Genomic DNA, 23,550 nt, shown 5'->3' with positions numbered 1-23,550 from the left:
TATCTGATAAAAATGAACAGAACACAACTTTTTAAATTTTAAAAATTTAAAAAGTTTTAAAGTAAAATAAACATTTGTCATCATAAGAAAATATCCATTATCTTCATAGAGAAAGAAAAATGCTATATGACCCTATTTCTCTGATTTGTAGGGAGGTGGATCTTTCTGCTGGAACTGGGGAGAACAAACTTTTCTGGAATCTACGGAAGGGGTGACAGACCTCACGGCACCATCTGTGAGGGCTGGGCCCACAGAGATGAGGTGTTCGGCGAAGGGATTCCTGAGGCTGTTCAGGCCTGTCTCAAACTATGATGAAGGGCAGGGTGAGAGATGAGGGGCCCTGGCAATGTCCCCAGCCCAGAGGTTTCCTCTGCCAGAGCATTTGTTGTTGCTCATCTTGTTCTGCTTTCATCTACATAATAATAGAAAGGGCATGGAAAAAGATATTTGCTTTGCAACATCACGGCAAAAAAAAAAAAAAAATTCCAACTGTATCAAAAGCTTGGCAATTTTATAACAAAAAAAAAGGCTCATACTGTCCAGCTCCCACAATTGGGAAGCGAGGCAGCAAGGATAATCCTGCCACGCCTGCCAGCTTCTGGAGAAAAAGTGAGTATGTCCATCAGTGGATCTTGTTGAGACAAGAGAGAAGGATGAGGAAAAATATTCCACAAGTTTCATACATACAACCATCTTAACCACAAAGAACTATAATAAATAAAATGAAGTTGAAAATCTGCATTTCTAAACATTTCACTTTCATTCAGATTTAATTGACAAGATAATCTATTACTCTGACTAAAATTCTTTTAACTAATGAAAAAAAAAAAAAGGACACATGACCTGAGGACAATCTGATTTTGCTTTATTGAATATTATCCCAATCCAATATTTACAGATGTAATTAAATGGAATTTATAAGACTACCAAGTGGAACATTTAAAAAAGTTAATCTGAGACACTCTTACTGGAAATCATCGATTCATATGTGTTAATACCATAATTAATTTAAAATTTTCAGCCAATATCCAAGGTGGTTCAGTTCATAAAAACTCTTTTCAAGAAGAGAGAAGTCTGAGGAAATAAAAAGAAAAATGTTCAGAAAAATATTTCCATATCTAGTCATCATCTTCCAGTTTTTCTGTAAAAGAAATTCGATAACAATTATAGACATTCTGGCCACCACGAACTAACAGATTTCTTAACTGCATGACTATTTTCCTCAATGCCATATTTTGCTTTAAGCACAGAAAAACTATTTCTTCTTTTGTCATGTTTTCATGATAGGCTTACACATTTTTTTATGTTTAAAAAGAAATATATACCCAAATTTAAATCAGCACCTACATACTATGGCCACACATTGTTATTACCTTGACTGTCCATTAGAGATAGTCCATGGAAGGTACAGGATGGACAACAAAGATGGCGTTCCTCTGACTAGTCGTAAGTGTGACTTACTGTAGAAGCCAGTGGCTTTCATAGACATTCAGAGGACACCAGATCTACTATTGTCTGAAAGAACACCAGGGATATGTTCCTGGTGTTTGGGACTAAGGGCCCAAATTTACATCTGCAACATTGTCAAAATAGAACTGCAAAAAATTGGGGATCACAGTGGCAGATGGGGGGCGGATTTTTTTCTCTCTGTGTACAAATTTAAAGGTATCTCTCTGCTTTTAGGTGGGCTAGGTTTACTCCTCAAACACAGAATTCAAGAATTACAGAATTTCTTATCTTGAAGAAGTATGTGCTTACATTACTATACAGAGTCTATTCTCCTTTTTTCTTAGCAAGATGGTGGTTCTTCAAAATGTATTGTTATTACTATTTTTAGATATTAAAATGTAAATATCACATGTTAATATTCAAGCGTTAAATCTAAAATTTAATCCTATCTATGTATTTCAAAAATGTCAAGATAAAATAGAGCAGTGCGTCAGTGATAGTAACTTCTATATTAAAGCCCTGAAAACGAAACGGTTTTTAATGGTATTCATTTTTGCTAGAACAATACTGCCAAAGGGGTAAGCATGACATGAAAAATCGTAATGAATAAATATCAGTTTATTATCCACAATTTAAAAACATTCACTTTAAAAGAAAAAAGAAATAAAAACATTCACTTGGGGGAGCCTGGGTGGCTCAGTCGGTTAAGTGTCAGACTCTTGATTTCAGCTCAGGTCCTGATCTCACAGTTCGTGGGTTGCAGCACTGTGTTGGGCTCTGTGCTGACAGTGCAGAGCCTGCTTGGGATTCTCTCTCTTTCCCTCTCTCTCTACCCCTCCCCCTTCTCTCAAAATAAATAAATAAACTTTAAAAAAGCCAAAACATTCACTTGCCAGAAAGGAATCTGGAAATGGCAGTGGTTCTGGATTCTTTTAAGTAAAACTTCCCTATACACAATAAATAAGTTTCCTGCTCAACAAACCTGTTTTTAGATAATACAAATTGTATGTTATGGATCATCATATAGTTTAATTCACTGGAGTCCACATTAATGGTGCTTGAAGGCCCATTTTTAAATAACAGAAATTAACCCTCTGCATGAACAGTTTAAATAGCTGGTAAAAATATACAGAAATGAGGATAAAACTGGAACCGTGGAGTAAGGTATATTTGCAATCCAACCATGGCACAGAGCATATGCACCTTCCTCTTTATTGATTCCTCAATGTTAATATGTGCACACATCTGTTTTATAGATATCCGATAATACATCAGATAATAATAATTGATGTGTTTCTATTCAATGTAAATATACCACTATGAATGTGAACTTTTTTCTTAAGTCCACATTTTGTTTTAGAAATTGCCAACACATTGATGACCATTGCCATTGGTTAATAGTACATTCATGGGTGGGGCGCTTGGGTGGCTCAGGTAGTTAAGCGTCTGACTTTGGCTCAGGTCATGATCTCAGGGTTCGTGGGTTCGAGCCCCGTGTCGGGCTCTGTGCTGACAGCTCGGAGCCTGGAGCCTGCTTCGGATTCTGTATCTCCCTCTCTCTCTGCCCCTCCCCCATTCGTGTTCTGTCTCGTTCTCTCAAAAATAAATAAACTTTAAAAAAATTTCGTAAAAATGGTACATTCATGAGAGTGGCATGCTAGCTTTCTCAAAATGCAGGGCAGACTTACCAATATGGTTAATAGTTGATCATTTTTCGGAGGGCATCATAGCACTTCCATTTGTCTGGGATGTAGAATGGCTCAAAAATGTGAGGAAATGGTGTGTCATACCCACATACTCTTGATATAGGAGCCTCTAGGTTCAGGAAACATTCTTCCTGCAGAGAAGAACACAGATAGTTAACTTCAAGAATATTCTCTTTTATTCACAGAGATGAAATATTTTCATTTAGAATACAGTTTTATCCAAGGGCATTAAAATAATTAAGTATATTTTAATGTAAAAAAAAAGTTAAAAAATAAAGTAACAAACAGCATGTTGGGCTCAATCCCAATTTTACTTAAAATGTTTTCATCTACAGGCATTTGAATTTATGCCTACACATACCTCTACTGCTTAAGTCTAATTGGGATTATACCAAACACACTGTCCTACAAATACATGACAAAATCATAATGAAATGTTCACAGGAAACTCTGCGGCTTGAAATTAGTGATGGTATATGTTTTTTCTTGTTTCCTGTGTTTTTCAAGTTCCTGTATGCAATGGACATGCATTATGTTCATAATCTATGTTTGTAATTATTCTACACAGCCACACTGAACATCTACCAGGTACTTAGCTGTGCCTGCATTCTCTCATGGCTAGGCTTCTGTAGATGCTGATGGTCCCCTGCCCAAGTCACTGCCCAAGCCCATCACTCTCTGCCTGACTGATGTGTGCACATCTCTCAGATATCATGTTAGGAGTCACCCTGCTGGGAAGCCTTCCTTGGTGGCACTTCCCCAACCCTGCACCACTGATAAGAGAGGGGCTTCTGCCCTGAGCTCTCGCAGAACTGAACTCAGAAAGATCAGCAAGTTGCCTAATTATCTGTCTCTCCTGAGAGACAATGAACTCCATGAAGCTAGAGCTCTGGTTCAAAAATGTAAAATCCCAACCACAGAAGAATCCTGTAGGAAATTATCTTCAGGGGGGAAAAAAAAAGTTATTCAGGTGGCAAATTCATACTTAAAATTTTTAGGAGGTTAAAAAAATCTGAAGAGAGATATATGATTAAACTATTCCTATGAAAATGATATTAATGTTACCATTCACAGCTATTACCTCAAATTAAATCTTAGGTGTTTTCCCAATGTTGCCAGAAAGAAGGGGAGTGGAGGTGTTGAGCAAAGTGAGAGGGAGGTACAGACCTCCAGTTAGAGAATGAGGTAAGTCATGGGAATAAAAAGCAGAGCGTAAGGAACACAGTCAATGATACTGTAATAGCCATGTAATGGGAGGCAGCCACGCTTGTGGAGAACATAGCATGATGTATAAACGTGTCAAATTACTAAGTTGCATGCCTGAAACAAATGTAGCACCGTGTGTCTGCTACACGAAAACAAAACAAAACAACAGCAACAACAGAACCCTTAGGTTTTTTTATGCACCTGCATTCTACATTACCTTGCTTTACAAAGGATTTGAGGTTCACCTTTGCTTACATATTTTACTTAACTGCACTTTATTTATTTATTTTTTTTGCTTAACACAAATGTTTTATTTTTTCAAAGTTTTCATTTAAATTCCAGTTAACATACAGTATAATATTAGTTTCAGGTGTACAATACAGTGACTCAACACTTCTGTACAATAGCCGGTGCTCATCACAAGTGCATTCTTTAATCCCCATCACCTATTTCACCCCTCCTCCCCACCCACTGACACCTCTGGTAACCATCAGTTTGTCCTCTATAGTTAAGAATCTGTTTCTTGATTTGCCTCTCTCCTTTGTTTCTTAATTTTCACATACGACCGAAATCATATGGAATTTGTCTTTCTCTAACTTATTTCACTTAGCATAATACTCTCTAGCTCCATCCACATCGTCGCAAATGATAAGATTTCGTTCCTTTTTATGCCTGAGCAATATTCCATTGTGTGTGTGTGTGTGTGTGCATGTGTGTGTATATATGATTTAAAAATATATTTTACATATTTATAATATGTGTGTGTATATACATGCATGCCACCATATACATACACATCTTTAACCATTCATCAGTCAATGGACATTTGGGCTGTTTCCATAGTTGGCTATTGTATTATTTTGACATTTTCATTTGAGCAGAAAGTTTTACATGAAGGAAACATGACAACTCATGTTCAATACCTATCCTCTGTGGATATTTCTTTAAGTGACAAGCATATTAGGGCACAAAGAGCCTGGGAACAGAACAAATTAGCATCAAGATACAAGCGGCCATTAACAGACCTCACTCTGCCCCCATAACCACTGTGGTTTATATTATCAAACACCAAGTAAGTGCTAGTTTTTCCTCACAACAGGAAATCTTCATTAACAACTTGAGAACATTATATACATAAGGCTTAAAGAGTAACCTAAGAAATTCCACTACTAATATGCAAAAAAAAAAAAAAAAAAAAAAGAAGACAGGTGGATTGTTTCTTGACTGCAACAAGTAATTTTAAAGGGATTTACATTATTGATGTGGGATTAACTCAGTTTTATTACTTTAATTGATATGGGCTTTTCCCCATCTTCCCTGATTATTTTACTCTTCATAACTGCAAGTACAGAAAATCAAAGGGAAAACATTTTACTAAATGCCCTTGACTTTACACCTGCTATAAAATACTGCTCTTTCAAAGTTGGAAAGCTGGGATACAACAGAACGATCTGCCAGTATTTGTGAAAATGACTCCTTTTAACATAATGACTAACATCATCAAACTTTTTTTTTCAAATAGCAATGCTCCTAATTCCTCAAGAATGTTAAAGTCACTCTTTACAAGATACATCTGTGTGTACAAAACAGATGAACATAAGGGAAGCAAAGGTAATGGAAAAAAAAAACAGGTAGGGGGACAAAACATAAGAGACTCTTAAATATGGAGAACAAAATAGAGAGTTACCAGAGGGATTGTGGGAGCGGGGATGGGCTAAGTGGGTAAGAGGCATTAAGGAACCTACTCCTGAAATCATTGTTGCACTGTATGTTAACTAACTTGGATGTAAATTTAAAAAAATAAATTAAATTTAAAAACAAAAACAAGATACTTCTGTGTGTTTGCATGGGCACAGAAAAAGGTCTGAAATGTCACACTTAAACTATAAGCAGTGGTCACCCTCTGAGGCAAAGAGGTTTTCGAGAAAGGACTCTACTTCACACTTTAAATGTATTGTTTGAGTTTTTATGAAACAGTATTACTTTCGTAATTAAATGACACTGACATAAAAGAGTAAAGGATCACCTTCTTTATGTGAATAAAAATTACAATTTTATGTTAGTTTTGTAACTTCTTATGTAGCATTTCCTTAATTTGGAAATAATTACTGTACATTAAATGGAAGTAAAGGATTATAAAGTACTATATGTAAATATATAAAGTATATTTTTTAAATCATGGAGGATAATATAAGGATAGATAACAGAGGACTATGGCTCAATTTTTGTAAGGATAGGCCCTAACCAACTGAAACAGTTTGAAATTTTAATGCTTTGCTAACTGAAGTAATATTAGAGATTTAAGTTATTCCTTCCACGGACTTGTGTTAAAGCTTCTTGTAAAGAGATTGGAAACAAGATATTTGGGTCAAGCAGCTGCACACAGTGACTTCCTACTGAACTGGTTCATACACAAATGATTTATGTGTGGCTATATGTTTCTTTTTGCAACCAGCAAAACAGGGCAACCTTGTTCACCCTGTTTTTTTCATACAGAAACTATACTCACACACACATTTACAAAAAAATATTTGAATTTCATCAGCAGATTTGTAGATCAATGTACCAGATTAATCCTCCAGAAATCACATCTCTATTATATACCACATTATGACACCATAATTATAGTAACCATGTATGTGAATTTCCAAGACAGGCCAGATTAACTGTATTTTTCTTTTCCATTGACTGAATAAGTACACTTATTTTAACGTTTATTTATTTTTTTGGGACAGAGAGAGACAGAGCATGAACGGGGGAGGGGCAGAGAGAGAGGGAGACACAGAATCGGAAACAGGCTCCAGGCTCTGAGCCGTCAGCCCAGAGCCTGATGCGGGGCTCGAACTCACGGACCGCGAGATCGTGACCTGGCTGAAGTCGGACGCTTAACCGACTGCGCCACCCAGGCGCCCCAAGTACACTTATTTTAAAAACTGATGTTTTTTTGGAGTTCCTGGATGGCTCAGTTAGTTAAGTGGCCACCTCTTGATTTCAGCTCAGATCATGATCTCATAGTTCATGGAATGGAGCCCCTCGTCCGGCTCCGTGCTGGGTGTGGAGCCTACTTAAGATTCTTTCTCTTCTCTCTCTCTCTCTCTCTCTCTCTCTCTCTCTCTCTCTCTCTCTCTCTCTCTTTCTCTCCCCACCACCATCCCCCCAGGCCCTCTCCTGCTCATACACACATGCTCTCTCTCTCTCAAAAATAAAAAAATAAAAACTCTGATGATTTTTCATTCAAAAATAGTAACCCACATAAAATTAAAGAAGAAATAATTACCTAACCCACAGAGTTGTGAGAACTACAGGTCATGTCCAGCACAGGGGCTAACATGGGAAACATCGGTTTCTGCTCCTCTCCTTGGAGAGCTTGTATGTGGAGCAGCTCAGTCCACATGGGACAATTACAGATGTAACTGTGAGGTTCCAAAGCAGATTGCAGTGTAATATGTAACCAGGGACATCAGAAGAGAATCAGACAGGTGCCAAGAGAAACTTTTCTCCAGCTATTCATGGTCCTAAGTATCACCATAGATCAGTGAGAAGGAGTGAACATGAACCCTGAAGCAATCGCCTAGTTACACTTACATACATTTTGTTGTGGTGTGTGCTTTCACATAAGTAATCAGGTGCTTAAAAGGAAACAGAAATTCCTTCCAAAAGACCATTATGTGACATTCTAGTATATGGTATTCAAAATTTACTTCTGAATATCTGTCATTATGAGAAATTTTTTTTCTAAAATATGTTAACAATAGGGCGCGTGGGTGGTTCAGTCAATTAAGCATCTGACTCTTGGTTTTGGCTCCGGTCATGATCTTGGGGTTCATGAGTTCAAGCCCCGCATGAGGCTCCACACAGAGCATGAGCCTGCTTGGGATTCTATCTCTCCCTCTCTCCCTGCCCCGCCCCTGCTCTTGCTCTCCCTCTTTCAAAAAAACAAAGAAAAAAAACCTTTAAAATAAAATGTTAATAATAGTAACCAGTACTAACGATGTAACAGGAATGGTACTTAATGAATTATACTTTATATTTTATCTCTAACAAATCTATGAGGTAGGTATTATATTCCATTTCGCAGATGAGGAAATCAAGGTGAAAGAATTTGTCCAAGGTCAAATAGCTACATACATAGCCAATTAAGATTCCAACTGGACTGCAAAGCCTGTGTTCCTAGACACTCTTCTGCAAAATGACTATTGAGGATAGTAATAACAAGAAAGATGATAGATAGATAGATAGATAGATAGATAGATAGATAAAAATAGGAATAAAGAAGAATGGTAAAATAGAAAGCAGGCTGGGATGGAGGTTTTAGAACAGAGTCTCAAGTGGCATAATGGGTTAAATGCAGTCTTATACATAAGGAAGGCAGAGGCTAAGACATGTAAAGAAAAGCACACATGTAAGCCTAAAAGTCACACATAGAGCAATAAACAGATGGTCCCGGGTATCAGCAACCTCCTGAGTTATCCTAAGTGATTTAAATCAACATAACTCAAATTGTTTACATATTAGCCATCTGGGTTGCTATGCATATTATAACCAGAAAAGGAAGCAGACAATCTGAAATAACAATTCCAAATCATAAAAACTATAGATGTGAATAAAATATATTCCTTATTTGCCTATTTGTAACAAAACAAAACAAAGTTTTAAGTATCTTGTTAAGATAGCAGAGGACAGAGATCCTGCATATTTTTTAGCAGGTAAGAGAGAACAAGTAAAAATTAATTAAATTGGATCCATTATTGTTTTAAGAAAAATAAAATTAGCAATACATTTCTAAAAATTAAGTGTACTACATTCAGTCCTGTGTTTTAGTGACTGTAATATAGATTGTATAGTATGTGCATGCAAATATGAATATATTAGGGCTTTCACGGGATCTCACAAAATCTCTCAACATGTAACCTCATCTCCCCATTAAAGTTTTAAGTATATCAACCATAAATTCTCCTGTCACAATGTCACAGGAGTTATGGCACTGAAATCAGTCTCAGGCATTCCACATTGTGGCTTCAATCACTCTCTCCACAAATCTTTTCACTGTTTTTATGGCAAAGCTGTATAATATAATTGATACAGCATGGAATTTGGAAGTCTATGTAAAGGGAATCTTTGTTTTCCTATGATTTCATTTCTCCAAGCCCCTGTTTACTCAATAGCAAATTAGAGGTATTGAAAAATATTATATTATCCTATTGTTTCATAACTCTATTGTTACTTTGCCTATTTGCGTCTCCAGATTGTGCAGTAGCATATGAAGAGTACCAGGTTTCAAGCTTGACACATCATAGTGCTCAGTAATTGCTAGGTTTTTGTTTTCTCTTAAGATTTTCTAAGTTATAATAAACACAAAGTATTTGAAATGATAGATCAAATCATCAATGAAGAGAAGATTCTGATACACAGAACGGTCAACACTGAGAAGTAATATCCCTTATAGCACTGTGCCTGAACAGCTACCCGTTACTGGAGACTTACTAAGCCTTAAAAAATGTAAGAAAATACCAAAAATAACTAAGTGCTGTATGAGGAAGGAGGGTGGAAATCACTGAGGTTATGAGAGAAACAGGCTACATTCAGGCCTCAAGGAAAGAAAGGGTCCGGTGCTGCCCCCTGGTGGGAGTCAGGGAATGTGGACACAAATTGCCAGTTCCTGGGGCTGGAATGACAGATTGTGTAGCTAGATAAGAAAGTCAAGAGCTCTGGAAATGGTTAAAAAAAAATCTACCCCCTCTCCCCCAGAAGAACATAATTTCCCAGCAGGGCCACTATAGAAAAGTAGGCTGTCAGTTAGCTACTGGATGGTTACAAGTAAAAGAGCCCAACCTAATTGAATGTAATCAGGGCTATATATACTTTGAAAAACAGTAAAGAATAAAGACCATGCAGTATCATTTAATTTAGTTTTAAAGTAACCATTTGGTTTTGCTTTTTATTTCAAGGCAACCCTAGGCTTGGATTTCTTTCTAGGAAAAATTCTGGATAATTTTTATTCAGTTCTTCTAACGACAGAAAGTTGGATACAGCCTATTGTGTAAGACCACATACCTTCTTGAGTTGGAAAGTTGTGAAAAAAAGTTAAAAGTGAGATAAGAAAACTTCAGGGTTTTTTATGTATGTACCTAATTTCTTATAGCTGATATAGGCTGTTTACATTACTTAAATTTTCCTGAAAAACTAATTTTTCTAAACATTTAATGGAAGGTCAGAAAGGCAGGACACTGTAATGAGAAACACATCACAAGTCAGAATAGGCATACATTGCCTATAGGATTACCTGATAAATCAAGATTTTATGTTCCTCCTTGGAATAATGAGAAACATCAGTTCATTACTTAATTTCAAAGTTATAGCTCAGAAAATTGATTTTTAAATTACTTTGCAAACAAAAAGGTCCCAAATATATCACATAATCATTATTATGCCACCAATAACCCATTTAAACTATGAGAATATATTTTGTTTCCAAGAGGGGGATAGGATGGGAGTAAATTAAGCTATAAATGTAATAAGCACCAAGCCAGACATAGATCACAGAGTTATCATTTCTTCTCCAGGAGAAAAAAAAATAATACACAGCTTTAAATGATTTTGGATGTGCTTACTTTCCAACCTGAATTCCAATACCATTTAGTCCTAATTTAGTTAAACTGTTAAATTAACAATAAAACAAGAGATTTTGCTTCTAAGTTCAATTAGTTGTCTAGAGGTCATAATGAGCAGTGCAAGAGTAAAACTCTAAAAAATATGAAAAAGACCTGAATATACCAGATGATGTAAACTTGATAGCCATAAAGTCAATGAACTTAGAGACTTAAGTTGATTAGTCTTATCTATGTAAGGCTAGACATCACCCAGCCTCCCAATACTATCAGAGAATATTTGTTTTAAATTTGATTTAAATCTGCCATCAAAACTTGCCCATAGCCAAAACATGAGCTTTAGCAGATGAGAAAAAAATGATTCTGGTGTCTTGAATCACACTTCCTTAGCAAATGAGTCACAGAAACCTGTGAAGGCACTATGCCAGCAACTCCAAATTAATTTCATTACTGAATTAAATAAATACAACTTTTACTAATGTAACATATTATTTTTCATTTAAATAATGGTTTAAGTAGTATGTATCATGTTTTTAAAATATAGCTTAGAAGACATATTAGGCTGTACCAATTTTCCACATAACACAGACCTATGAAATTAAATCTTCAGATAGCACAGTCCCTAATTTGCCCTCAAACATTAGAGTTACGTTTATTTTATGTTTCTAATACCATATGCACACAAGATGCATTCAACAAACACTTGTTGATTTGAAGCTTCTCACGTTTAAAACACAGCTGAACCAGTGCAACTAACTGAAACAGTATATGAGTAATATAATTTTATCTAGCTTTCTATAATACCTAAAAACATATATAGTCTGTCCCAAAAACATGTATTTCAGCAAGGCTTCTCTGTAGAATCATAATCTTGACTAAATTAAAAGCTGAGATTTCTATTATTTAACTTCGCTGAAATGTCTTCAGTATCTGAGGACTTTAAAAAAAAAAACCCCATTTCTTCCTCTTGAATGCAAATTACTGGCAATCTGGTACAATTTTTGTTTTCTACGATTTCTTTAGCTAAAGAATGGAGCTGAATTCTAAATTAGGATTTTCATTTAAATTCAAATTCCATTTTTAAAATGGAAGCTTATTTTCTGAACTTAGAAATATTATTTCTGAACTAAATGTGTTTCCCTGGATATAGTCTAGCTACCTAAAACAAAGTTGGAGTATGATATTAAAATCTGCATAGAAATGATTCATGCCTCAAATTCTATAGTCGTTAAGATATAAACATGTTACTATAAAATTATCTATGAATCTCAACATATTAACTGTGGAAACTAAAGTAGAACACATTTTAAAATCAAACTATAACATTAAAACAAACAATTTATTATATAAAAGGGATTGCTTTTGTTTCTCAGAAGATGGCTTTTATAAATTTCACTGTTTTAAAATCAGAAAATAAGTGAAAGTAAGTGATAACTCATGTCTACAATTTCTGATGTTTTCTAAAACCACTTTTTAAGAAAGTACATAGTGTTCATTATGGCCCAGGGACTGAACTAACTACTTTACAAACACTAACTCATTTTGTTGTTCATAAAAACTAAATTAGCAACCACAGAGGTAAAACTAGCACCCCATCCAAACCACTTTGGTTTTCCAGGTAAAACCGGTAAAAGTTTGGTTCTGCTTCCCAACTTTGCCCCAGATACTGTCTTGAGCTGCTGCATCACCTTCACCTGACCAGCACGGTGAGAAACAGCAGCTAAAAAGGTCATTTCTTCATTAAGTCTTCCTGCAAAGAAGCATCGTGCTTATTTGCAGCAGTCAGTCTGTTCGGTTCTGAGGCTTTAAAAGTTCAAAATTTAAAGTTAAGATTCTTTTCAGATATCCTATGTGCAGATGCATAAATGTGCAGACATTCAAAACGTACCGCGGCAACAATGCTTTTGTTAAAACAATTCGTATTCAATAGAGAGGGGAAAAAAAGGCAATGCTCTCAAATTTCCACAGACGCTGAAGCTTCTCAAATTTTATAGTTCTCAATTCTTCCCTATAGAAGAAAGCATCGGCAGCAGCAAAGTTTGAAAGTGGAATTTCCTGAGAATGTGGGTGCATAACGATAAACATAAGCGGCGTGCAGTACTGGGTCGTCTCACGAACAAACCACTCTCTGTCAGGTAGGAATCTTGCTTTTGTTTGACAACAGGAAACTTCAAATACTCCTATAAAGCAACTTTTGATGATTTTATAAAGCATTCCGTTTTTCTGATTGTCTTTACCATAAAATTATTCCTATAGAATTCTACTGCTACCAAATGGTCCTCGGAAGGCAGAAATCAATCCTTGGCAAGAGCAGCTTAATGATTCGTTTGTCTCGTGACACAAAAAGTAGATTCTTTTAGAATTTGGGAAACTGAACCTGCACTAGGAAAACTTCTATTAGGATCTGTCACTGTCCCAATTCTGCAACCTGTTTTTAAGTTTTGAGGCTGATCACAAAACGAAACTACTAGCCCCTATTTAGCACCATCTTTCTAAAAAGCTTGAGAAGCTGGATAAAGAAATGATGGCTAAAATATTTGCTATTCTACGAATGATTTCTTGTTACAATATAAAGTTTCATGTGTGTGTGTGTGTGTGTGTGTGTTTACTGCTTTTTCATTTTCTTTAAATATGTCAAATTTCTAGTTTATGTTTTAGTTTATGTTTAAAACATGCTAAAGCAACTTGCTAAATGTAGAAAAGGCAAGGAAAAGGGAAAAATCAATTTTATTTTATCTACAGAATGCCCAAAGAGATGTGTCAATGTTTTTACTGAAATTAAACACACTTTTTTTTTTAAAGTTAATCTTGGGTGTCATAGCGACACAGCCTTTAAGCTGGGTTTTGCTGAATGAATAAATTAGACCAGGTTATTTTTCAGCACTTTAATTCTGGTCACCAGATAACTACAATTTTACTAACAAAAGCACAACAGAAATGAATGTTCTAAGGCTATCACCAATTATTAGGGAGATGTAGGCAAAAATGTGTTAATTGGATCCCTGCAGTAGCAGCCCTCCCAAAGTTTAATAACTGAACAAATTAACAAAGCAAACAAGTTTTTGGCAGGAGTCTCTGACCTAAGTAAGAAGAGGCTTGTTAGGGCTCTCATTATTTACACGCAGATGACTTTTGCTAATAGGATGAGTTTAACCTTTTCATTAAAACAAATCTAGCACTTGTAATTGTTGTCTGCATTCAATTAAAATAAAATGCAGAATCCAAAATATATTTTCCTCTTTACTGTATTTACAGATCTATGTTTCTACCTTTAAAGTTGGTTCATATTTCTTACAAAGAAGCTTTTCAAATTAAATGTCTATGTTTTTGCATACACACCTTTTCAGAATTTCAAGAATAAGAGATATTTCAGAATGAGGGGAAAAATCCACATACTTCCTTTTTTTTACTCCTATAACTGGGTAAATTGTATGCAGGTAAGATGAACCCAATTCTCACAAAGACCATATTGCATGCTCACTGTGGACAAACTTCTAATAAGCCTGATAAAACAACAGACACACTAGGGAAAGGTGGTTAGTAACTGGGACCTGGTTCTGGATAATTTCATAGTTAAGTGCAAAAATATAATATTAAAAATGCCAAAGGTACTGTTTTTGGATGAACTCAATTTATGTAGTTTCTGTAAAAGGGTGATGTTCACACAGTTTATTTAAATGGACCAAAGCATTTACTTACTATTTTTTATCTACTTACTTGAGGCTGAACTCTACAAAAGTTCAATCAGGTCCCTCAATGAGGAATCAGGCTAAAATACATAGCACGGATTCCCCCACAGAGATCACAGGCATTTCCCTACTGGGCATAGACACATGGACACAAATAATTCTGTATGTATCAACACATCCTCGTGAATATCCCGAGAAACAATATGGAGGCTTACAGGAAAAGAAATGTATTTGTCCATATGCCTGTCACTTCAGAAAAAGGAATATGTACATGTTTACAGAGAATAAAAAGCCCAGACATTTACTAAATAGTAACCAAAGAGATGTTCTTGTTTAATAATAAACAAGTACAATTATTTATGTAGTCTCAATTCTTTCAACAACCCTATGGAGTGTCAAAGCGAACCTTGCCACTGGCAAAGGTTAAGTGCGGTGGCCAACATCACGCAGGTGCCCACAGTTCTGTTGGTATTCAAACCAGCTCTGCTGCTTACTCTTAGGTATCCTGCACAGGGCTTTAGATTTATGAGTAGGCAAGAGAATACTGCTTGGATATAGGGCAAAATTTGTATTTAGTGCTCTCATTATACCTGTGAAAGAGAAACTGGTAGAATTGTCTACTGGTTTATGCCAAGTCCTATATATATATATATATATATATATATATATATATATATATATATATATACATATATATATGTATGTATGTATATATATTAAGTCTAATAAAAAGCTTATTAGCAGTATAGAGTCTTGGGTCACGGTGGTCATTAGGAAGAGATGGGTCTCTAGAGGTACAGCAGATTAAGCTCAGATTTATTTGTTTGGCTTCTTTTAGATACTTGTTGGGGAGAAGACGGGAAAATGAGGGGAAGGGAGGACATGAATAGATCTTGTTTCTACTATTGGTTTGATTGAGTGCAGGGCACAAACTGCCACTGTGAGTTCTGAAACTGACTTTGAATTCTGAGGAAAAAACCTGAATGTTCCACCAGTGGTTAGGCTGGGAGCTTAAAGTTTCTTTTACTGTAAGAGTAAAGACAATAATTTAAGTGCTTCATCAGGAAATGAAACTCGCTTCCTTTCATTTCCTTATCTATGGGAAAATCGAGATTTAACTTAAGTAGCTAAGTGATTTGATAAGAATGTGACAGCTTTTTGATAGATTGGAAAAATAGTTTAAATACACACAGGTTTACAAGTTTTACCCTAGCCTTTAACTTAAATTGGAATATGAAATTTAATCCTCTCCTTGCAGTAAATATTTTATAGCTATTCTCCACGGTTAACTCACTTAGTAGAGCTCTAACAGTACTGAAGAAAATTCCTGGAGTAAAGAAATGTCTTTTGAGAATAAGATTAAATTCTTTTTTTTTTTTTTTTGCAATTAAAACAACAATCAACAAATAAGACATTGCAATTAAATTAATCTGAAATTAAAGTGTAAATTTAAGTGCAGTATGGGGTCTCCCTGTCTCAGACTGTACTCACTGGCTTCAATTAGTGGTTACTGGCACAGGCTCCACAGCTGGCACTGGGGTGTTTATTAAATAGCTGTGGGCTCTCATTATAGGTGTAAAGCTAGTTGCACACACATAAGTGCCACCAAGTGGACATGACTGTGTGTGGACGGGTCCATCCCCATGTGTGAAAACAGATAGGTCCCAGTTGTCTGGGACAAGAACTCCAGACATCCCGAAGAAAATCTCACATTTAAAAGCTCAATTAAAAAATCATATATGTATATAATATATCTGAGTTAGGATGCATTAAAATTTCATCATTTTCAATTCTCAGTCCCCTGAATGAGCATGCTTATATGTCTGACAAAACAAATCACCAACCCACGAGGATTTTCCTTAGGTTTCCTCAAATGCTAATTATGTAGCAAATCTAATTAAGTGTGTATGATTCACTTCAGCAGTAGGTACTTCAGTTACTTCAGAATTGCCGAAGGGGATCTGAAGTGTCTATTCTCCCTCCAAGACAATCATGCTGCGTGCCAAACTGATAACCATTAAACACAGCTGCAGAGCAAATGTGCGGTCTTGGTCCTGTAAATACAGTGTTCACACATCAATCTGCCCTGTGAGCAATTTCGGATTCAGAACTACCGATTACAGGTTTATGTTACTGTTAAATAAGTATTATATACGGGTATTTTCACCCAGCACAGCTTGAACAGATTTCTATATGTCATGAGAGTTTCTTCCACCTACGGATACTCACGGAAACTCTGAAAACCCCAAACAGTGATAAATGCATTCGATCAGCATCTTGTTGAACTGGTTTTCAAGCTCTATTCCTCACGCAAGAAAAGTCAAAGTTGCTTTGTTGTGTTTGAGAACATATTTGTGGAATAATTAACGTGCAGTATAGTTAACCTCATTCCTGAAGAAAATCACATATGCTGTGTTTATTGTAAATGCGTTTCTTTTAGTTACAGTCAGTAAGTGTGCAAAACAAATCTATGGACAAATCTGAATTTACAGAAATTAAACTATTTTTATTTCAGTAACTCAAATAATCTCCATGGAAGGAAATTCTTTTCAGAGGGGCTCTGCAAACTGGGTGGGTTGCCGGATGCTTCAGGCCATGACCGCATTCCCTCCAGAGGCTGTTAGATCGCTATGGCAACTACCCTTTCCCTATCAATAAGCAACAGCTCCGAACACTGATATTCTTAAAAAAAATGATTTCCTTTTCTGTGGCCATAACGATATGAACTAGTTTCCAGACTGAAATATCCCACTTTTCGTGCAAAACAAACAACACATTTGCTGACTGAATTCACTAGAATTCGTCTTTATAAATAAATGTAAAACTAGTGAAATCAGCCACTGTACCCCAGTTCAGTTTCAAAACAAGGTAAAAGTTGTGACGTAAGTAATCTAAGGATGTCACAGCTGGAATGTGTGATGTGTGGAGGTCCAGGCAGAAGAATAAAACTGGTCTCCCGAGAACAAATGACATATCGGAAGCAAAACTTCCAAGAAAACAACATATGCTTCCACCCAGCTCTTGGAGTCTCTTAAAAGAAGCACACATTTGAAGAGCTGCATTTCTTATCTGTAGTTATTTCCAGATACGTAATTATTACCATGCAGGGTAGTAAATAAGCTGAGTACATTTATTAAATTAAATAACATCTCCCTCCTACTTAAGGAGACGAGCGTTTGCCAGCTTTGTCTTCACCGATTCAAGTATCCATCTCTCCAGCTGTGCCTCACTCGAGGTGTGCAAAACCAACACTACATAGTCTCATGCACACTGCTCTCCACAGCCCATCGTCTTAGAGGTACATGCCTGACACAGAGTGGGCCCCACTAGATATCTCCTAACCAAACAGATCTAGTTTCTCCTTATATTGTTTCACTCTGGGGCATTAATGAGCTTAGTCACTGATGAGGCAAAAAAGTCAACAAGACAGGAACTGGGGTGTGGACATTTTTGCTCCTTAGCGATTACTGAGTGCTGTCTTACTCATCTACCAGACGCCACACTGTTTATTGTTATTGTGCCCTCCCCTAGTTAAAAGCTTTCCTTGGTTCCCCAAAGCTTATTCTTTATTTACCCCGATTTCTCTCACAGCCCCGTGCAGACATGCACAGGCCCACCTCCATTCCGAAGCTTACCATTTTATAACACTGCCTTTACACAAACCCCTCTTCACCAATTCCCTGCTTTGGCTATCCTTTGCTAGCTTCACACAGTCCACATTGCAAAATTAGCTCAAATGCCCTTTTCCAGGAAGCCTCACGACCTTGATGTTGATTTTTAAAATTCATGTATTCAATCATTCGTCAAATGCTTCAGAGCCTATTATGTCCCTACCTGCATAGAGTTTTATATTCTAGTGGGGGAAATAAGTATGAGGACGTGCTGGAAAGGAAGTATGCAGGGGTCTGTGACAGATCATAACAGGGAGCTAGAGCTCCAAGAGATACCGAGAGCTCAGGAAGGAGCTTTCTGAGGAGGTGGTATTTGAAAACCATGAGCAACTAGCTCTGCCCAGAAACAGGTAGGAGCATTCCTGCCAGGTCATACAAGTACAAAGGCCCAGGGGCAGAAAAGAGCCTGGCGTGATCCAGAGAGGGAGAGAAAGCTGGTGGGCCGGTAGCACAGGAGGAGGGGAGAGCTCGCAAGGGAGGAGGAACAACAGGGTGGGACAACCAGATGGCCAGGTGGCCACCAGACCAGCCCTGGCAGGAAAACAGTAACATATGTTTTTGATACTTCACATATCTATATTTTACTGAGTACATACAAGGGTACCTACAGAGATTTACAAGATTCTCCAGGTAGACCCAGGGTTCATTTTCAGGAAATCAGAAATATCATCAGAGATGGATACTGGACTTGCTGATAATGAGACACCAAAGAACACAGGGACGAGGGTACTAAGTCAAAGCACACAACATAAACAGACTATTTGGGGGGAATTTATTCTCCAAATAAATTTTTGGGAAATGATCACTTCATTCAGTAGAAAACTTTCTGAGGATCAACACTGAAATGCCCACTTCTGAGGAAAATAAAAATAGGGGATTTTAGAATTGGAAGTACTTTAGTATACTTTGTGGCTAACTGGAATCCCTTCCTGGTGAATATTCAAATACCTTTTCTCTTCTAGTAATTCAGTAGATTTACTACCATATCTAATTCCTTAACGATAATATCAATTTCCCATTTACTCACACTACTGACTTCCTCTCCCTATTTCTTATCTCCACATCTCTCTCAGTGGTTTTTTTTATGGTTATGTATTATAAAGAAAAAGGCTCAAAACGGAAAAACCTAGCAACGTGCATGAAGATTATATTTTTGTAAGTGTTATTTATTGTTCCTTTGGCAAGGGTTAGGAATCCATTACAGATAGAAACATATTTTCATATGCTCCATCTAGGGGCAGTAGAGAAAAACCTTTCCTCTCATTCATGTGCTTGCTGGGGTTTTGTTTTGTTTTGTTGTGTTTTGTTTATTTATTTATTTATTTAGAGAGAGAGAGAGAGAAAGAGAGCACATGTGTGTACATGCAGGAGAGGGGCAGAGAGAGAATCCCAAGCAGACTCCAGCTGTCAGCACAGAGCCCAATGCTGGGCTCGATCTCACAAACCATGAGATCATGTCCTGAGCTGAAATCAGATACTTAACTGACTGAGCCACTCAGGAGCCCATCCCTGCTGGGTTTTCTGTCATCAAAGCTGATTACAGTATAGCATATTCTGAGCTAGTCCCATAATAATGTTGCTACCTAGCAAGCTGGGGTGATTGTGAGGTAATATAAAAATGAAGGAAAAATATAATTAGGAAGTTTCCCATGCACTCAATTATACAACGTTGAGAAGGGTTTATTTGTTTTTGCTTAGCATTTATTTTAATTCTGATTTATAAAGATTCTGATTATTTGAAAGTTCTGTTATTTGGAATTATTAGTTGAAATCTCTTAGAAAGTTTAATTCCAATTAGCTGTCTTTTTGTTTTGTGGAAAAATGTTCTTTTTGTGAAAAAGAATGACAAAACATCTCAACTTCTTTGGTTCTCGGACTAATTACTGTACCAGAAAGTAAAAGACTCGGGTCCTTGTCCTGAATCTGTTATCAGCTAGGTAAGTGACAAGACAGTGTGGCTCTAGCTTCTCTTAATCATTCACACTGCCTGCCAGGTACATTGATCAGCATGATAATAAGGGAAATTGAACTCCAGTCACTGAAAGAGTAAATGCCCTTCCTGAATCCCTTTACTAGAAGTCATCCTAGCATACAATGTCTGGCACACAGCAGGCACTCACTCAGTAGAGGTTTACTTGGAAAACTCCAGTTTTCACTTATCTTCACATTTTTCAGACAAGGAAAAGGGCAAGGGCTTGAGAGTCATTTGCCCTTCAATACTGAAAACAGAAGCCAATAGATACTGAACAAAAAGAATTTCAGCCCTGATTTCTTGACAAAGCTTAGACTCAAAGTTGTCAGATGACCATTTTGACACTTAAATGGTAAAAAAATGATAATATAGATGGCCACAGAGCCAAAACAAAACAAACAAAAATAAAAGGAAGAAAACAAAAGAAGCCCCAAGGACCTTAAGAAATCACAAAATGCTTTTGTTTAAGAATAAACACTGGGGCTCAGGTCATGATCTCGTGGTTCCTGGGGTCGAGCCCAGGGTTGGGCTCTGCGGCTGGCAGCATGGAACCTGCCTACTTGGGATTTTCTTTCCCTTCCTCTCTGCCCCTCCCCCACTCACACATGCAAGTGCTTGCTCGTGTGTGCTCTCTCTCTCTCTCTCTCTCTCTCTCAAAATAAATAAAATAAAACATTTAAAAAAAAAGAATAAACACTGAAAGGGTCTAACTCCATAGTAAGGAGATCAAAAGTACTTAAGAGTTGGCCATATTGGTGAAAAATATCTTATTAATAAAATGGGTGAGGAAGACATCATCAAAGAGAAGTGTCAGAATCTCGTAAATAAGGAGGGCAGAGGGGGTAGGGAAAACACTCTTTCATTTGTAAGAAAAACCCAGAAGTCTGACAAAAACTTCTTTGATGATGAAATGCGAAAGCATAAATTCCTGAGGTTAAAAGGTAGTAGCATCCCTCAAGGGAAAATCAGAACCTCTAAGACATGGTAAAATGTTTGATTTAGCAAATGTAGGCACAGGGAAGACTGGAATCAAATACCTGCAAATCACTTATCTGGCAGAGGTCTTATATCACAGGATATGTAAACAACTCTCCAAACTCATCAGTAAACAAAGAAATGATCCAATTAGAAAGTGGGCAAAACACAGGAACATTTCATCAAAGAGGAGATAGATGCCAAATAAGTACATAGAAAAATATTCGACACATTAGCTACTGGGGAAATGAAAATTAAAACCACAATGAGATATCACTACACACCTATTGAACCAAAAATAAAGATAGTGACAACACCAAATGCTGGTGAAAATGTGGATATCTCCCATACATGGGTAGGGGGAACGTAAAATGGTATAGACACTTTGGAAAACAGAGTGGCAATTTCTTATAAAACTAAGCATCCACTCATACCATATGTCCCAGCAATTGCACTCTTGGGCATTTATCTCACAGAAGTGAAAACATATCTACACAAAAACATACAAATTTCACAACAACTTCTTCATAATAGCAAAAACTGAAAACAATTCAACTGTCTTTCAATGGGGGAAATGGTTAAAAAATTGTGGTATGTTCAGACATACCATGAAAAACTAATAAGTAATAAATAGGAACAAGCTATTCATATACACAACAACCTGGATGGAGTTCAAAGGCACTATGCTTAGTGAACAATGTCAAATTTCAAAAAATTCCATTCATATAAACATTCTTGAAATGACAAAACTATAGAGATGCAGAAAATATTAGTGGTTGACAGTGGACTGGAGATGGGGGAGGGTGCAAATATAAAAAGGTATCGTGATGGAACAATTCTGTATCTTGATTGTGGTGGTGTCTATTCAAGTCTATACAGGGGACACAACTACATAGAACCGCGTGTACACACACACAAATATAGGTTGAATAAATGGTGAAAAGTTTTGTAGTCTAGTTAACAGCATTGTACCAATGTCAGTTTCCTGGTTTTGATATCATACTAGAGTTATATAAGATGTCACCATGGAGGGACACTTGGTGAAGGGTACAGAGGGCTGTGAGTACTATTTTTTTGCAACTTCCTGAGTGCTTCTAATCATTCAAACACTTATTTAAAATATTTTTTAAAGGTATAGGTTAAAAAGAATATCTTGCTGATGTGCATCTCTCCATAACAAAGAAGGCATTGGGGCACCTGGGTGGCTCAGTCGGGTTAAGCATCTGACTCTTGATTTCAGCTCAGGTCTTGATCTCGTTGTGGGATCAAGCCCTGCATCTGGCTCTGTCCTAACAGTGTGGAGCCTGCTTAGGATTCTCTCTCCCACTTCCCTCTGCCCCTCCCCAGCTCATACTCACTCTCTCTCAAAATAAATAAATAAACTTAAAAAAACAAAAACAAAAACAAAACACAATGAAGGCACACATATAAGGAGGTATAAAGGCCTAGAACTGAAGTAATAACCAGGCTCTTGGGTGGAGTCTAACAGGAAGCATCTGACTCTGGGAAAATTAGTCTTCTGAATCTCAGTTTTTCTCATTTGTGGAAATAGTAGGTCTATTCCACAAGCCTCTAAAAATTGGATGTGTTAATTTTAGTGAAGTCCAGTATGTGCTTGCCACACAGTGGATGTAAGTTTCCTGGTTTCTTAACCTATACTACATTATAGTGAAACAGACAGCCAGACAGAAGGAAGGTCATAGGCCCAGAAGAAGTCCAAATGTCAAATCTCAGGGCTACCTCAGCCTCAATGACTGCACAGAGGACTCCAAAGAACACAGGACTTCTGGCCTTAGTCAAGCAGTAGCTTGAGGCTTGGCTGCCGTTACCTTGTGGTAGAAAGTCTTTTCTGCAAAATATGTTCCCCAAAATTAAAAAATAACTTTAAAATAGCTTTACACTTACAGAAAAAATTGTGAAGATAGTACAGAGTTCTCACATACCGCATGCTCAGCTTCCACTATTACTAACATCTCACATTAGTAATGGTACATTTGTCACAATTAACAAAACAATGTCGATACATTATTATTAACTAAAGTCTACTCTTTATTCCTATTTCCTCAGTTTCCTGCTGATGTCCTTTTTCCACTCCAGAGTCCTACATCCTATTTTGTCTTCTTGTTACATTAGCATCTCCTTGGCTGTGACATTTCTCAGACCTTCCTTGTGTTTGATGACCTTGACAGTTTTAAGGCGTACTGGTCGGGTATTCTGTAGTATGTCCCTCAACTGGGCTTTGTCTGATGATTTTCTCATGGTTGGGGTGAAGTC

General features: G+C 36.8%; 1 protein-coding gene across 2 annotated transcripts in view; it reads right to left on the bottom strand.

Annotated features, from left to right (window-relative positions):
- Positions 1 to 844: 844 nt before the first annotated feature.
- Positions 845 to 23,550, bottom strand: part of BCKDHB (branched chain keto acid dehydrogenase E1 subunit beta) — a 203,980-nt gene continuing 181,274 nt past the window's right edge. The window contains exons 10-11 of one of the 2 annotated variants that reach the window (XM_030315890.2): positions 3,138 to 3,286; positions 845 to 1,074 (exon numbers count right to left, since the gene is read on the bottom strand). In XM_030315890.2, the coding sequence (XP_030171750.1) occupies positions 3,146 to 3,286 (141 nt within the window). In that variant the 3' untranslated portion in view covers positions 845 to 1,074; positions 3,138 to 3,145. Of the gene's footprint in view, positions 1,142 to 3,137; positions 3,287 to 23,550 lie in introns of both variants that reach the window. The other variant, XM_032593204.1, reaches the window with a different exon arrangement.

Source organism: Lynx canadensis, chromosome B2, assembly GCF_007474595.2.
Source record: "Lynx canadensis isolate LIC74 chromosome B2, mLynCan4.pri.v2, whole genome shotgun sequence".
Taxonomy (NCBI): domain Eukaryota; kingdom Metazoa; phylum Chordata; class Mammalia; order Carnivora; family Felidae; genus Lynx; species Lynx canadensis.
The sequence above is the reverse complement of the archived record's forward strand: the minus strand, read 5'-3'. Positions and strand labels throughout refer to the sequence as shown.